Source organism: Trachurus trachurus, assembly GCF_905171665.1.
Source record: "Trachurus trachurus genome assembly, chromosome: 4".
Taxonomy (NCBI): Eukaryota; Metazoa; Chordata; class Actinopteri; order Carangiformes; family Carangidae; genus Trachurus; species Trachurus trachurus.
Window position 1 is genome coordinate 20,049,586 of NC_139898.1, and position 15,547 is coordinate 20,065,132.

The window sequence follows — 15,547 nt, forward strand, 5'->3', positions numbered from 1 at the left end:
TATAATATAATCGTTGTTGTTTTTTGTTTGTTTTTAATTTATCACTCCTATTTGCTCTGTATTGGCAGATCTTTCTTTGTATGCTGTTTAGCCGGTTATCTCTAACTGAAGTGATGCTGATAAAATCACCACCAATTTGCTTTGTTCACTTTGTTTTAGGTGTGACACAAAAGCATGTCATTATGTCAGCTTGGCGAGTTAGATTTATATTATTTTTCTTCTGACTGTAGCTGTTAAAGGCATGAGCATTTTGAGCCTAGGGTGACAAATTGCCATGAAATTAGGTACACACATTTTTCTCCCCCTCAGGGTGAATTGTAATAGGTTCAGTGATCTTTTAACATTTCATCTAACACATTCATATCGGGTCAAAATCTTAATCGGTGCATGACCCAAAACCTGCTAATTAATCACATAATTACAGCATATTGGCATGCTTGTGTTAATATTTAACTCATGGCACTTTATACTACGTCATAGAATGTTGCTATGCTAATGTAGCTGCACACCTTGGTCTTAACATATGTAGTACTTCTTATTTGCTACTAATATATTAACTGTAGTTGTTTAGGTTTGAGAATTTACTTATCAAAATGTTCCACTCTCTACTACTGTCTTTTTTCACAGTTAATAAACTTCTCATTACAGTGTTCATTAATGTCACACAAAACCCTATTCAAAATATTCTGTCATACATGTAAATTAAAATCAACTTTCATCCATCATCACAATAAAACACAAAAACCTCACTGTACACCATTTTTTATTTTTCCTTCAATCTAGTTAGCATTTTCCTTCAAATCATCAGAGTAACGTTTCAAAAACATTAACATCAATCTGCTTCAGTCTACTGGCTGATTTCTAGCTTTCAACACATCATCTTGCTTTCTATTTATCAACTTAATGAATTATCAAAAGGACTTGGTCCTTACCGTGAAGCAGTAGAAAACAGATGAAGGTAAGCCCAGCACTCTTTAACTGTGTCATCTTTTCTTTGTGAATGCAAGCACTTCAATGAGTTAAAGGAAAGCGTCAACAGTCTAAACAAGTGGTGCATCTTGTTTCTGATTGGCTGAATTCAGGCTCACCTCACTCCTTTTGCACCTGAATCATTATTTGTTTACATGTCAAATTTGTCAAAACATCAGTCTTTTAACAAGAGAAAATTAAAATGAAACAATGGTGTCTGCTGTTTTCTTTACATCATTAAACTATATTTCTATTTTACATAAGTTAGTTTATTTTGGCAGTTTTCCGGGCCTGAATAAATATTTTAAACACACAGCTCAACATACAGTTAGTTCAATTATACAGTTAGTCTTAATCAGCACTCAAATTTAAATCAACATCAACATATTAAAAGGCTCAAGTGAAACTCATAGAAATTGTCTTTGAGAACCTAAATGTATGAAGGTTCATCTCAGCATGGTGTACCTGTATTATACAATACGCAGTCACGAACATATTCATTGTGAAGTATTACCTCCTCTGCACTCATATTCACTAATTTATCTAAATAGATATAAATATGTAGGGGCACAAATAAGGGACAATTTTCATGAAGTCGACAGCAGGAAATTAATACTTTCCTACAGTGACAGACATACTTTAACTGTTGCACATATTAATATGAAAATGAATTGTGATGGAGACAGTTATGGTATTTCACATCACATAACTACAGCCCTGCACTTAATGGACTTTTAGCTTTAGGGGAAAAAGAAAGACTAAGGACACATGGACTGCATTGTGCTACAAACCTCCAGGGAGGACAGATAATTGTGGGTGTAGGTGTTTGGAAATGTAAATATTTGTTGCTTAACTGATGGTGCAAAAGTCAAGCTGGCGCCTTCAGGGTCTAAAGGATCATCCACATCAGGATGGCACAGTGGTGCACAAGTTAGCACCTTTGGCTCTCAGCAAGAAGGTTTTGGGTTTGATGGATGGATGAAACTGTGGTGGGACAAATTAGATTGCGGCAAAAGGCATCAGTAGAGTATAGGCGGGCCTTCAATGTGGCCAGGATGTTATGTAGGGGCACAAACAAGGGACAATTTTCATGAAGTTGACAGCAGGAAATTGATACTATCCTACAGTGACAGACATACTTGCACAGACATACTTGATATGAAAATTAATTGTGATGGAGACAGTTATGGTATTTCACATCACAGAACTATAGTCCTCCGCTTACTGGACTTTTAGATCACACACCACACAAAGGTTTGAGACCAAGTCATTGAAATTGTTTTGAAGCGCATTTACCATTGAATGCAATGCATTTGTGGACTTATGGTTTTCACAAAGGCACATCTTTTTTTTAATACTAAATTTGAAATATGTTCCCAGAACAGCAGCTCAACTTTATTAAATATTAATGTGACTATTTAATATAACCCAGGAACTTTTTATGACTTCTGAGTCCTTGTCCCTTGTTTTTTATTACATAAAATACAGTACTAGACTCAATTTTCTTATCCACTTAGGAAAAACAGAACAATGTGAATTACAGACAGTGTTAGTGTAGTTTCAGAATATTTCCAGATAATAGAGATTATTGTAGTACCAATGGTTTGTTGGAACGTATAAATATTTGTTGTTTAGACAGCCGAGGAGCAGGAGTTTCCTGGTACAAAAGGTGGAAGCAGCTATCTGGCTGCAGGGTATTGGTATCCTAAATTTACAAGAACTTTGTGCCACATTTCCCGTGTGTGTGGAGATGAAATAGAAAGCAATAAATGCATAAAGTCATCATTTTAAAGGAAAATAAGAAACACGTTGATAAAAGAAAAGACAGGGTATTTGAAGAAAAAGTAAGCGGAATGTTTGTGTTAATATAAGTCTTAAATTGTTATATCTTCCGACAGCAATCACTTACATAGAGTGTTTGGTCCGAAACACGGGTCTGTCAGTCACTCTGCTCTGCTGTAAGCCGAGGAGAAAACTTCTTCTATACTTCCTTGTATCCTACAACCTTTATCCAATGAGGAGAGAGAACGGCATGAAGGGCTGTGTGTGCAGCCAAGGGATGCGCATGAATGTGGTGATGTAGGGACGAGGACCAATAGATCCATGACGAAGGCGGGGACTGCTAACTCCATCGTCTGACAAAATGAGCCAAAACGACTGGATCGCTTACTTCTGCTTTAACTTTGTGATATAAATCAACCACTTTGGATTGTTTGGGACAAGGAGGATAGGAAAATGCAGAAATATGAAACAAAAAAAACCCCAAGAAAAACAAATTAAGAGGCACATTCGTATGACAGCAGGAATATCCTGCATGATGGCACCTGTGTGCAGTTCCATTTTACAGCGCATGGTGCAGTGGTTAGCACTTGTGCCTCTATGCATGCAAGAACGTTTTGATATTCCTGGACAAGGCACTTTTCTGTTTGGAACGAATTGCTCATTGGTGTGAATCTAAGTGTGTGAGGTTGTTCATCTCTGCATGCCACCCCAGAAATAGGCGACTTATTATACCCTGTCCCTGCTCTGTGTCAGCTGGGATTGGCTCCAGCCTCCCTGCTACCCTGCATATAAACATGGATGGATGGATGGAAGAAAGAATGGCACAAAAATAGCAGCATACTGTAGCACAATTTATTTTCTACACAGTTTAATTAGGTTGATAGTGGTCTATGTTCATTATCAAAGACTTGTTGCAAGTTGTTTCCTACAAGCATGACAGCAACATTTGTTTTATGTCACCGATTATAATAATTTCTACATTACTCATTGTCACTAAAACCAATATTTATTCTCTGATATCCACACTGGGACGGTTGAAGTTTTTGGTGTCAGGGTGACAAAAAAAAAGAAACAAATCAGAACTACATTTTAATAGAAAAAAACTGAGATGGCTTTGTTAATGAATGCCATGAGGGGGAAAAAAACAGGTATAACCACTTTCAGAAATGATACATATGTTCCTTTACTTGCCAAGAAAATGTGGCATAAATAACTTCATCATCAAACTTAAGAATGAATAGACATAGACATGTTGTCAATATCTTCATGTTGATAAGATTTAGCTCAGGGCAAATATGATTCTATGACTAACACACATGAATATGTTTAATTTTAACAAGTTCAGATATGAGATGAGTATAGTCAAGTCTAGGTTAAGATAAAAACATGGGGCTTAACTCTATCACTAAAACCACTGCAAAATAGATTGGATAATGCCATTTGACCTGAGAGTGTTGACAATAATAGATGTTGATTAAATAATAGGTTGACAATAATCAGGTCTCTTGTGGTAATTATTTCTCCTGTTCTATCTGTTAAAAAAACACTTCTTTGTGTGGTTCCATTGTAAGTCAAACCACTGTGATCCTTAATGTGGATAATGCATCATGAGAAGCCAGACAAAGTGTTGTCTGAAATCTCTGAAAGTACTAAATAATAGTAACATTTAAAAACATGTTTTAAACAAGAAAAACAAACAAAAGTCACATCCTGTCGAACATTTACAAATTCTCCAGGTTATTGTACCAGATCCAAATAGATACGATGGTGATGAAGCTGACAGAGATGAAGATAAGGTACAAGCCGAACAGCAGGCGGTCAATGACCATCCCGATCATTTGCCATTCCTGTGAGGTTTTCGTCCCCTGGCAGTGTTCGTCAATCTGGTGGCGGATAGCCATGAGATCTCTGCTCAGTTTCCTGAGTTCCTCCAAGGCCAGCTCTGGAGGAGCTTTGTCCTGAGGTGTGTCAACAGAAATCGTCTGCAGTTCCCTTGAGGTGATGTTGCCTCCATTCACTGCGTTTTCTGTCAGAAATCAAGAGACAGTTTTAAAATTAAGTATAAGTTGAATGAAGCAAATTGTCAAACAAACAACCATTAAGAACAAAACAATAGACTGTTGCTTAAAGCAGAAGTGAGTGATCCGGTCGTTTTCGCTAATGCTGCGTTCCAGGCAGGCTTTTGAAATCGTAAATTACAGCTTCAAGTCACAACTTACGACTTTGTAGCGTTCCAGGCAACCCACTCGTGTTTTTCCGACCTGTTTTACCGGTGAAAGTCACTATAACGGCCACTCGTAACTTCCGACCGGTGAACTCGTACCAGATCGAACTGGTACCACTTCACGGTCGGAAAAATACGAGTTTCCTTGAACGCACCATAACAGTCCTCGTCGCTACGTCACCACATTCACGGCGTTCCTTGGCTGCACACACAGCCCTGCATGCCGTTCTCTCTCCTCATTGGATAAAAACTGTAGGATACGATAAATGTTTTCTCTTCGGCTCAGAGCAGAGCAGAGGGACTGAGAGACCCGTGTTTCGGTCCAAACACTCTATGTAAGTGATTGCTGTCGGAAGATATAACTATTTAAGACTTATATTAACACAAATATATCACTTACTTCTGCTTTAAGGTACATTCCTGGGGTGCATTGGCTTTATTACGATTCAGGGGCTAAAATTGTTGCATTTTTATTTTGGGTAACAGCTCAAAGCTGTAAACAAATGCCATGTGTTAACCAAGTGTTCTCTCATAGGTCAGAAATCTTATTTGGAAGGGGAGGGGTTTACCCATAGGCGGCGCTAGGGCAGAAGGAATGGGGAAGCTACGGGACAAAAAAGAAAAAAGAAAGTCGACAGCTGTTGCTGTTATTGTTTTTAACAAAGACAAAAACAGCGCTTGATTACTGAAAGGCAAAGCACGTGTGGCGCTGCAGCGGCCACAAATAAGGGCACACTCACACTAGGGCCAGTTGTTCCGCACCGCGCTGAAGCTCTAATGCCCCCTCCTCTGTCCCCGCTGGCCCGCACTCACACCACCTCGAACCCATGCTGATCAAGCACGGTTTCCTCCGTTGATATAGAGGGATTATTTGTTTACCAACACGGCGGATGTGCGCTTTAACCTGACTGCAGAAAGAACGGAGCTTTTTAAACACCAGCGGTGATGAGGCGCTGACAACAATATAGGTGGTTGTGTCCACACACCCGTACTGGTTTATGTGACTTAAGGTGACATTTCGGCGCAGGAGGGAGTGGGAGCGTGGATGCGAGCCAATCTCCTTCAACCATGCACGGAAAAGGGGAATTATAGGAAATGTTTTTCTAATTTACTGAGAAACAATGCCCAGGTCAGCAATGCATGACAATAAACATGTGGTTCATTTGTCCCCTCAAGTTACATAAACCAACACAGCGTGGACACACACAACTCCAGTGACACCGGTGACGTGTAGAAAAGCGAATAAAGTGTTTCCATTACACTTTTGCGATACACGTTTGTATCGATACGTCTCAAAAACCACCTCATGAGGGCGTAAAAACTTTTTTGCGATATTTGAGAGTTTTTTCGAAATGTAGGTGTTTCCATTACAAGTTTTTAATTTCGATATTTAGGTTTTGCGCATTTCAAGGGGTAATGGAAACGCACCTATAATCTGCTGTGCCATTGTCCTCATCAGTTGCACAACTGCTGTATCGCTGAGAATGTGCGCTCACACAGGTGTCCAGAGGTAGGCTGGTGACTGGAGGAGGGAGGCAGCAGGTGTCCGGGCGGTCGGGGCTGCTGTCTGGACGTAACTTAGGCCAGTGACTGGAAGAGGGTGTGCGCAGGTGATCGGGGGGGGGGGCGCGGCTGTCCGGAGGTAGACCGGTGACTCGCGGGCAGTGGCCGGTATCCGGGGGGGGGCAGCCGGTGTCATGATGGAGGCCAGTGGCAGGAGAGAAGGCGGCAGCCGGTCGTGGAAGCATCGTGGTCGGCTTCATTGCTGCTGCTTCGTGGGACTCTCGGACTCATTAATTTTGATATTCAAAAACCTTCTAATGTCCGTTTTACCGGGCTTTACCGGCTTTACCGGCTAGGAAGCTAAGCTTCCCCTAGCCTATTGATAGCGCCGCCTATGGGTTTACCTTGCAAAATCGAATGCCATGGAATAAAGTTCTCAATGGGCCTGAAAGTTAAAACCCGATCTGGCCTGAAACCGCGGTTGAAACCCATAACCGACACAATCCCAGTCATTTGAACCATGGGACGTCAGCACAGCAGTTTGTCGTGTGTTTTGCCGGTTGCTTAGTAGATTACAGTCTCATTGCCAGCCCCCCGCTTCAGGGCTTGAATGAAGCGAGCCAAGACCACCCCCCTCTTGGCGATGTCGGCCCCCTTGTTTCATCCCGCATCTGAGCACGATTTCTGTGTACACATATAACCAAACAAACTGATCTTTGGGGTTAAACGCTCCCTGTTTTGGAACAACTGCTCCAAACGAGCCAGGTCGGAATACACCCTAAGTAAATACAAGCTCAATGATAAAAATATACCTGTAGAAAGTGGGCGAAGGCAGACTGTGACTCGGTTGCTCTTGTTTTGTGGGGGGAGAAAAACAACAATGGCTAGGTAGCGTAATACAAGAACGCTGAGCCAGTGAGGAACTGCATTGTACTGGCTGGAGCTGAACTGGATGTTAGTGATGAACACAGTCTCCAACAGGCTGCCCACCATCAGAGCGAGACTGACTGAGAATAGGACATCTGCAGAAAACAACAAATTGGATAGTTAAGAAATGAGGAGGTATTTTTAATGCAGCCTTTTTTTTTGATCTTGAATTTACTTGAATAATAGGGGTCACTCACTCATGAGAGGTGTTTGGTCCCCAGTGACTGGCAGCAGGTCGTTCATGATGAGCAGGAACACGGTGTAGCCCAGAATGAGGGTCATCTTGAAGGCGGATCGGTCCACACTTGCAGGTGGCAGAATGAAGCTGAAGAGGTCCAATGTTATGAGGAAGCAGCTGGGGATCAGCAGGTTCACCACATAGAGGATTGGTCGGCGTCTCAAAATGATCTAAGGATGAAACACAAGCAGAGAGCTTGAAGGTTTAAGCCAGATGAATATTACCATTAATGACTGAAATCTTTGTTGTCTTGAGATCCAGTCTCTGTCTCTTTTTTATTACCATTTACATGCTTCCACTGACAGATAAAACCTTTATTCTGTTTTCTAAACAACCACAGCTGAACTTAGAACTTATCAATTTAATTTTAAATGTTTTTTTTCTCATTGTGTTGTTTGTTAGTGATATGTATATTTGGCTGTCTCTGTTTTGCAGTGTTAAAAAAACTTTGAGACGGTACTAGCTGCTTCATTGAGACTGTCTAATTCTTCTACATACAAAAACTTCAGAAGAATGATATCAAAGATTAGTGGCACAAACAAAACTAAGTTTTACACAGATTCTTTGCGATGTAACAGATTTAAAGGAGACATACACTATATTACCAAAAGTATTCGCTCACCTGCCTTTACTCATTCTATGAACTGAAGTGCCATCCCATTCCTAACTCATAGAATTCAATATGATGTCGGTCCACCTTTTGCAGCTATTACAGCTTCAACTCTTCTGGGAAGACTGTCCACAAGGTTGAGGAGAGTGTTTATAGGAATTTTTGACCATTCTTCCAAAAGCGCATTGGTGAGGTCACACACTGATGTTGGTCGAGAAGGCCTGGCTCTCAGTCTCCGCTCTAATTCATCCCAAAGGTGTTCTATCGGGTTCAGGTCAGGACTCTGTGCAGGCCAGTCAAGTTCATCCACACCAGACTCTGTCATCCACGTCTTTATGGACTATGCTTTGTGCACTGGTGCACAGTCATGTTGGAAGAGGAAGGGGCCCGCTCCAAACTGTTCCCACAAGGTTGGGAGCATGGAATCGTCCAAAATGTTTTGGTAACCTGAAGCATTCAAAGTTCCTTTCACTGGAACTAAGGGAATTTATACACCTGGGGCCAGGCCAAGTGATTAGGACACCTGATTCTGATCATTTGAATGGGTGAGCGAATACTTTTGGTAATATAGTGTATTATGCCCCTTTTCTTCCACAAATCGAAATAGTTCCCAGCTGTCTTAAAGACATGTCTGTGACAAGCTTCGGTCAAAATACCCCAAGGATCAAACATCACAGCTCTCTTTTCATCCACTTAAAATATAACTGTTCAGAATGGCTGGTTTCAGTGTCTGCCCCCTTAACGCAAATGAACCACTGCTTGCCCCGCCCCGCCCCGCCCCTTCTACCGGCACTCACAGGTAGGGGTGGTATTATGCAAATTCGAAAAATAAAGACATCATTGTCAGACAACCTAAAACCACATGGATTTCAACCTAGGGAGCCTGCAAATTACAGATTTTTTTTACTGTAAAACTGTTAAAAATAAAATTGCTCACATAGAATACGATCTCAGAGTAGGATCCATCAATTATCTCCACAGTAGATGGCGCTGCTTTAATATCTGCAAGCTCCCACTCCCCTTTTGTGCGCAGAACTGCTCTGGACTCCATCAGGATTTCCTCAACAGTGTCACGTTGGAACATCATTATGTCTCTAGCTATAAAAATAAAATCAGTTTATAAAAATCAGCAATCACCAATGACTGACCGTACAACTTTTCATATTCAACATTCATACTGTTTACCAAGGTAAACAAAATAACCACTCCCCAAATATACCAATAAATGTGAAAAAAATACATCTAGTGTTGTTTCATGGGCTGACTTACCCTGGTGTAGGTGTGGTCCAAAGCTGAGAGAGCAGTTCTGTATATCAAAGGGGAAAGTGTAGATTTCTAATCGACAGGAACTGACCACTCTGATTGATTTATCATCAAAAACACGACCTGTGTTGTATAGGTAGACATCGGGAGTTTTGGGAGACTTGTCCTCATCCATGCTGTAAAAAAATACAATAATTAACAAGTGCACATAGATAATTTCAGAGGATACTGAAGGTATTCCACTCGTATGGCTCTTGGGTTTAGTTTTTGTGTGTGCTGTGTTTGCATCTTTTTAACTCACAACTCAGCAATGTGGACATCAGGGACCCAAAGCTTCTCCCGAGGGATAGAGACTCTTTTAGTTCCACATTCCTTCTCATCCCAGCTCAATCCCGCTATATCCCACTCCTACATTGAAGATAGATATTCAGTTTAAGCTACATGGACAAATATGAACCCTTATAAAGATGGTAACACAGCCAGGTTGAAAGCAGGGCAAGTTGAAAGCCATGGGTAGATGGATTTTGGTTGCTGAGAACACAGAAGTGGAGTAGAGCACGCACATCCAAACACACTACAGGTGCAGGACCAACAAACAATGGACGATCAACGTTTCTGTTTAGAAACGTTGATTGTTCCACAATAAACAATAGAGGAGCTTGATACAGAGTGCGGACTTCATTTCTTTTTCTCTTAGATGGATTTTGGCCTCATTTGAACTTACTTTAGGAGGCTTTGTCTGTCATCCATTTGTCCTCTCTATGGCCTCGTTACTATTAACATGGATCTTAAGTGATTCGATCACAAGCGGTCACCTAGAAGTAGCTACGTCTGTTGACACCTGCTTTAAAATTCATCTCCACATGTGTCTTGATTGACTACTTGTGATCGGATCTGAGTTCCTCACCTCACATGCAAATTAACAGGTATGTGATGTTCTTAGGCAAACAATAGACAAGTCTGTTCTCAATGTGCTTGTGTGTGAGTGAAAGATAGAGAGCGAGAACAACTTGGAGAGTGAGTGTAGGAGTCAAATTTAAGCACTATTTATGTATTATATACAGTATATATATGAAATAGTCAGTATCTTTGGTTTATTATGAAACTGACGGATGGCACAGTGGTGCACAAGTTAGCACCTTTGGCTCTCAGCAAGAAGGTTTTGGGTTTGATGGATGGATGAAACTGTGGTGGGACAAATTAGATTGCGGCAAAAGACATCAGTAGAGTAGGCGGGCCTTCAATGTGGCCAGGATGTATTAGTGTAACCCTAAGCCTAACCCTGCAAAAGGAACATGGACAAATGGTCGTCTCCAAATGTTATAATGTGGTCCAGCGAAATTGGATCTGAAATAAGTCCTGATCCTTTATAGAATGTGAAACAAAGTTTCCTATTCAGCTACATTTCTTCATCTTTTCTTTTTTTTCATTTTCAGGAAGAAACTCTATAGAATTATAACCATAAGAATGTTCTAAAAACACTGACAGTACTCTGAAACTTACCAGGATTTGCCATAGGAATGTAGTCAAGGACTGGGCTTTTTCATTCTATGGATGAAACATATTTATGATTATTAATTATGACTACAATTTGTTATAGTGTACAGTGTAGATGTTTGTGTGGCTCATGGACTCACCACTCCTAAAATTCCCACCACAGTAATATCGACTGTGACGTTGAGTGTGTCTGAAAACCTTTTTACAGGTCGCAGTAGTTTTCTAGGAAATAATTCCCTTTCAAGGGCAGCAAACAGGGCTTCAGGAGTCGGGCTGGTGCAGTTCAATGCCACAACAAAACCTGAATTCAAAATGAGAAGAGGACAGACCAAAATGATTAGTATTATTAGTATAATACTAATACTAATATTAATATTATTGTTGTTTTTTTGGTTTGTTTTTAATTTATCACACCTATTTGCTCTGTATTGGCAGATCTTTCTTTGTATGCTGTTTAGCCGGTTATCTCTAACTGAAGTGATGCTGATAAAATCACCACCAGTTTGCTTTGTTCACTTTGTTTTAGGTGTGACACAAAAGCATGTCATTATGTCAGCTTGGCGAGTGAGATTTATATTATTTTTCTTCTGACTGTAGCTGTTAAAGGCTTGAGCATTTTTAGGGTGACAAATTGCCATGAAATTAGGTACACACATTTTTCAATAGGTTCATTTCATCTAACACATTCATATCGGGTCAGAATTTTAACCGGTGCATGGCCCAAAACCTGCAAACTAATCACATACTGTAATTACAGCATATTGGCATGCTTGTGTTAATATTTAACTCATGGCACTTTATACTACGTCATAGAATGTTGCTATGCTACTGTAGCTGCACACTTGGTCTTAAAGCAGAAGTAAGCGATATTTTTGTGTTAATATAAGTCTTAAATAGTTATATCTTCAGACAGCAATCACTTACATAGAGTGTTTGGACCGAAACACGGGTCTCTCAGTCCCTCTGCTCTGCTCTGAGCCGAGGAGAAAACTTTTCTCGTATCCTACAAGTTTTATCCAATGAGGAGAGAGAACAGCATGAAGGGCTGTGTGTGCAGCCAAGGGATGCGCCTGAATGTGGTGACGTAGGGACGAGGACCAATAGATCCATGACGAGGGCTGGGGCTGCTAACTCCATCGGCTGACAAGACGTTATGGTGCGTTCAGGGCAGCCCGTACCTCGTGTTTTTCCGACCTGTGAAGTCGTTCGATCTGGTACGAGTTCACGGGTCGGAAGTTACGAGTGGCCGTTATAGTGACTTTCACAGGTAAAACAGGTCGGAAAAACACGAGTGGGTTGCCTGGAACGCTACAAAGTCGTAAGTCATGACTTGAAGCTGTAATTTATGATATCAAAAGCCTGCCTGGAACGCAGCATTAGCCAAAACGACCAGATTGCTTACTTCTGCTTTAACATATGTAGTACTTCTTATTTGCTACTAATATATTAACTGTAGTTGTTTAGGTTTGAGATTTTACTTCTCAAAATGTTCCACTCTCTACTACTGTCTTTTTTCACAGTTAATAAACTTCTCATTACAGTGTTCATTAATATCACACAAAACCCTATTCAAAATATTCTGTCATACATGTAAATTAAAATCAACTTTCATCCATCATCACAATAAAACACAAAAACCTCACTGTACACCAGTTTTATGTTTCCTTCAATCTAGTTTGCATTTTCCTTCAAATCATCAGAGTAAAGTTTCATAAAACATTAACATCAATCTGCTTCAGTCTACTGGCTGATTTCTAGCTTTCAACACATCATCTTGCTTTCTATTTATCAACTTAATGAATTATCAAAATTGCTTAGTCCTTACCGTGAAGCAGTAAAAAACAGATGAAGGTAAGCCCAGCACTCTTTAACTGTGTCATCTTTTCTTTGTGAATGCAAGCACTTCAATGAGTTAAAGGAAAGCGTCAACAGTCTAAACAAGTGGTGCATCTTGTTTCTGATTGGCTGAATTCAGGCTCACCTCACTCCTTTTGCGCCTGAATCATTATTTGTTTAAGTTTGTCAAAACATCAGTCCTACACACAGCTAAACATACAGTTAGTCTTAATCAGCACTCAAATTTAAATCAACATCAACACATTAAAAGGCTCAAGTGAAACTCATAGAAATTGTCTTTGAGAACCTAAATGTATGAAGGTTCATCTCAGCATGGTGTACCTGTATTATACAATACGCAGTCACGAACATATTCATTGTGAAGTATTACCTCCTCTGCACTCATATTCACTAATTTATCTAAATAGATATAAATATGTAGGGGCACAAATAAGGGACAATTTTCATGAAGTCGACAGCAGGAAATTAATACTTTCCTACAGTGACAGACATACTTTAACTGTTGCACATATTAATATGAAAATTAATTGTGATGGAGACAGTTATGGTATTTCACATCACATAACTACAGCCCTGCACTTAATGGACTTTTAGCTTTAGGGGAAAAAGAAAGACTAAGGACACATGGACTGCATTGTGCTACAAACCTCCAGGGAGGACAGATAATTGTGGGTGTAGGTGTTTGGAAATGTAAATATTTGTTGCTTAACTGATGGTGCAAAAGTCAAGCTGGCACCTTCAGGGTCTAAAGGATCATCCACATCAGGATGGCACAGTGGTGCACAAGTTAGCACCTATGGCTCTCAGCAAGAAGGTTTTGGGTTTGATGGATGGATGAAACTGTGGTGGGACAAATTAGATTGCGGCAAAAGGCATCAGTAGAGTATAGGCGGGCCTTCAATGTGGCCAGGATGTTATGTAGGGGCACAAACAAGGGACAATTTTCATGAAGTCGACAGCAGGAAATTGATACTATCCTACAGTGACAGACATACTTTAACTGTTGCACATATTAATATGAAAATTAATTGTGATGGAGACAGTTATGGTATTTCACATCACAGAACTATACAGTCCTGCGCTTACTGGACTTTTAGATCACACACCACACAAAGGTTTGAGACCAAGTCATTGAAATTGTTTTGAAGCGCATTTACCATTGAATGCAATGCATTTGTGGACTTATGGTTTTCACAAAGGCACATCTTTTTTTTAATACTAAATTTGAAATATGTTCCCAGAACAGCAGTTCAACTTTATTAAATATTAATGTGACTATTTAATATAACCCAGGAACTTTTTATGACTTCTGAGTCCTTGTCCCTTGTTTTTTATTACATAAAATACAGTACTAGACTCAATTTTCTTATCCACTTAGGAAAAACAGAACAATGTGAATTACAGACAGTGTTAGTGTAGTTTCAGAATATTTCCAGATAATAGAGATTATTGTAGTACCAATGGTTTGTTGGAACGTATAAATATTTGTTGTTTAGACAGCCGAGGAGCAGGAGTTTCCTGGTACAAAAGGTGGAAGCAGCTATCTGGCTGCAGGGTATTGGTATCCTAAATTTACAAGAACTTTGTGCCACATTTCCCGTGTGTGTGGAGATGAAATAGAAAGCAATGAATGCATAAAGTCATCATTTTAAAGGAAAATAAGAAACACGTTGATAAAAAAAAAAAACAGGGTATTTAACTTTGTGATATAAATCAACCACTTTGGATTGTTTGGGACAAGGAGGATAGGAAAATGCAGAAATGTGAAACAAAAAAAACCCCAAGAAAAACAAATTAAGAGGCACATCCGTGTGACAAGCGGGAATATCCTGCATGATGGTACCTGTGTGCAGTGCCATTTTACAGCGCATGGTGCAGTGGTTAGCACTTTTGCCTCTACGCATGCAAGAAAGTTTTTCCTATATTCCTGGACAAGGCACTTTTCTGTTTGGAACGAATTGCTCATTGGTGTGAATCTAAGTGTGTGAGGTTGTTCATCTCTGCATGCCACCCCAGAAATAGGCGACTTATTATACCCTGTCCTTGCTCTGTGTCAGCTGGGATTGGCTCCAGCCTCCCTGCTACCTTGCATATAAACATGGATGGATGGATGGATGGATGGATGGATGGATGGATGGATGGATGGAAAAAAGAATGGCACAAAAATAGCAGCATACTGTAGCACAATTTATTTTCTACACAGTTTAATTAGGTTGATAGTGGTCTATGTTCATTATCAAAGACTTGTTGCAAGTTGTTTCCTACAAGCATGACAGCAACATTTGTTTTATGTCACCGATTATAATAATTTCTACATTACTCATTGTCACTAAAACCAATATTTATTCTCTGATATCCACACTGGGACGGTTGAAGTTTTTGGTGTCAGGGTGACAAAAAAAAGAAACAAATCAGAACTACATTTTAATAGAAAAAACTGAGATGGCTTTGTTAATGAATGCCATGAGGGGGAAAAAAAAACAGGTATAACCACTTTCAGAAATGATACATATGTTCCTTTACTTGCCAAGAAAATGTGGCATAAATAACTTCATCATCAAACTTAAGAATGAATAGACATAGACATGTTGTCAATATCTTCATGTTGATAAGATTTAGCTCAGGGCAAATATGATTCTATGATTAACACACATGAATATGTTTAATTTTAACAAGT

At 39.9% G+C, this 15,547-nt stretch overlaps 1 protein-coding gene across 1 annotated transcript; it reads right to left on the reverse strand.

Moving 5' to 3' along the window:
- Positions 1–4,472: 4,472 nt before the first annotated feature.
- LOC310984810 (5-hydroxytryptamine receptor 3A-like) lies at positions 4,473–14,741 on the reverse strand (the record flags this gene model as incomplete). The annotated part of the gene is made up of 9 exons (XM_083970129.1): positions 4,473–4,777; positions 7,291–7,500; positions 7,603–7,813; positions 9,191–9,351; positions 9,523–9,692; positions 9,818–9,924; positions 11,020–11,064; positions 11,154–11,314; positions 14,714–14,741. The coding sequence occupies 9 exons, from the start codon at positions 14,739–14,741 to the stop codon at positions 4,473–4,475; spliced, it is 1,398 nt and encodes a 465-aa protein (XP_083826255.1).
- Between the last annotated feature and the right edge of the window lie 806 nt (positions 14,742–15,547).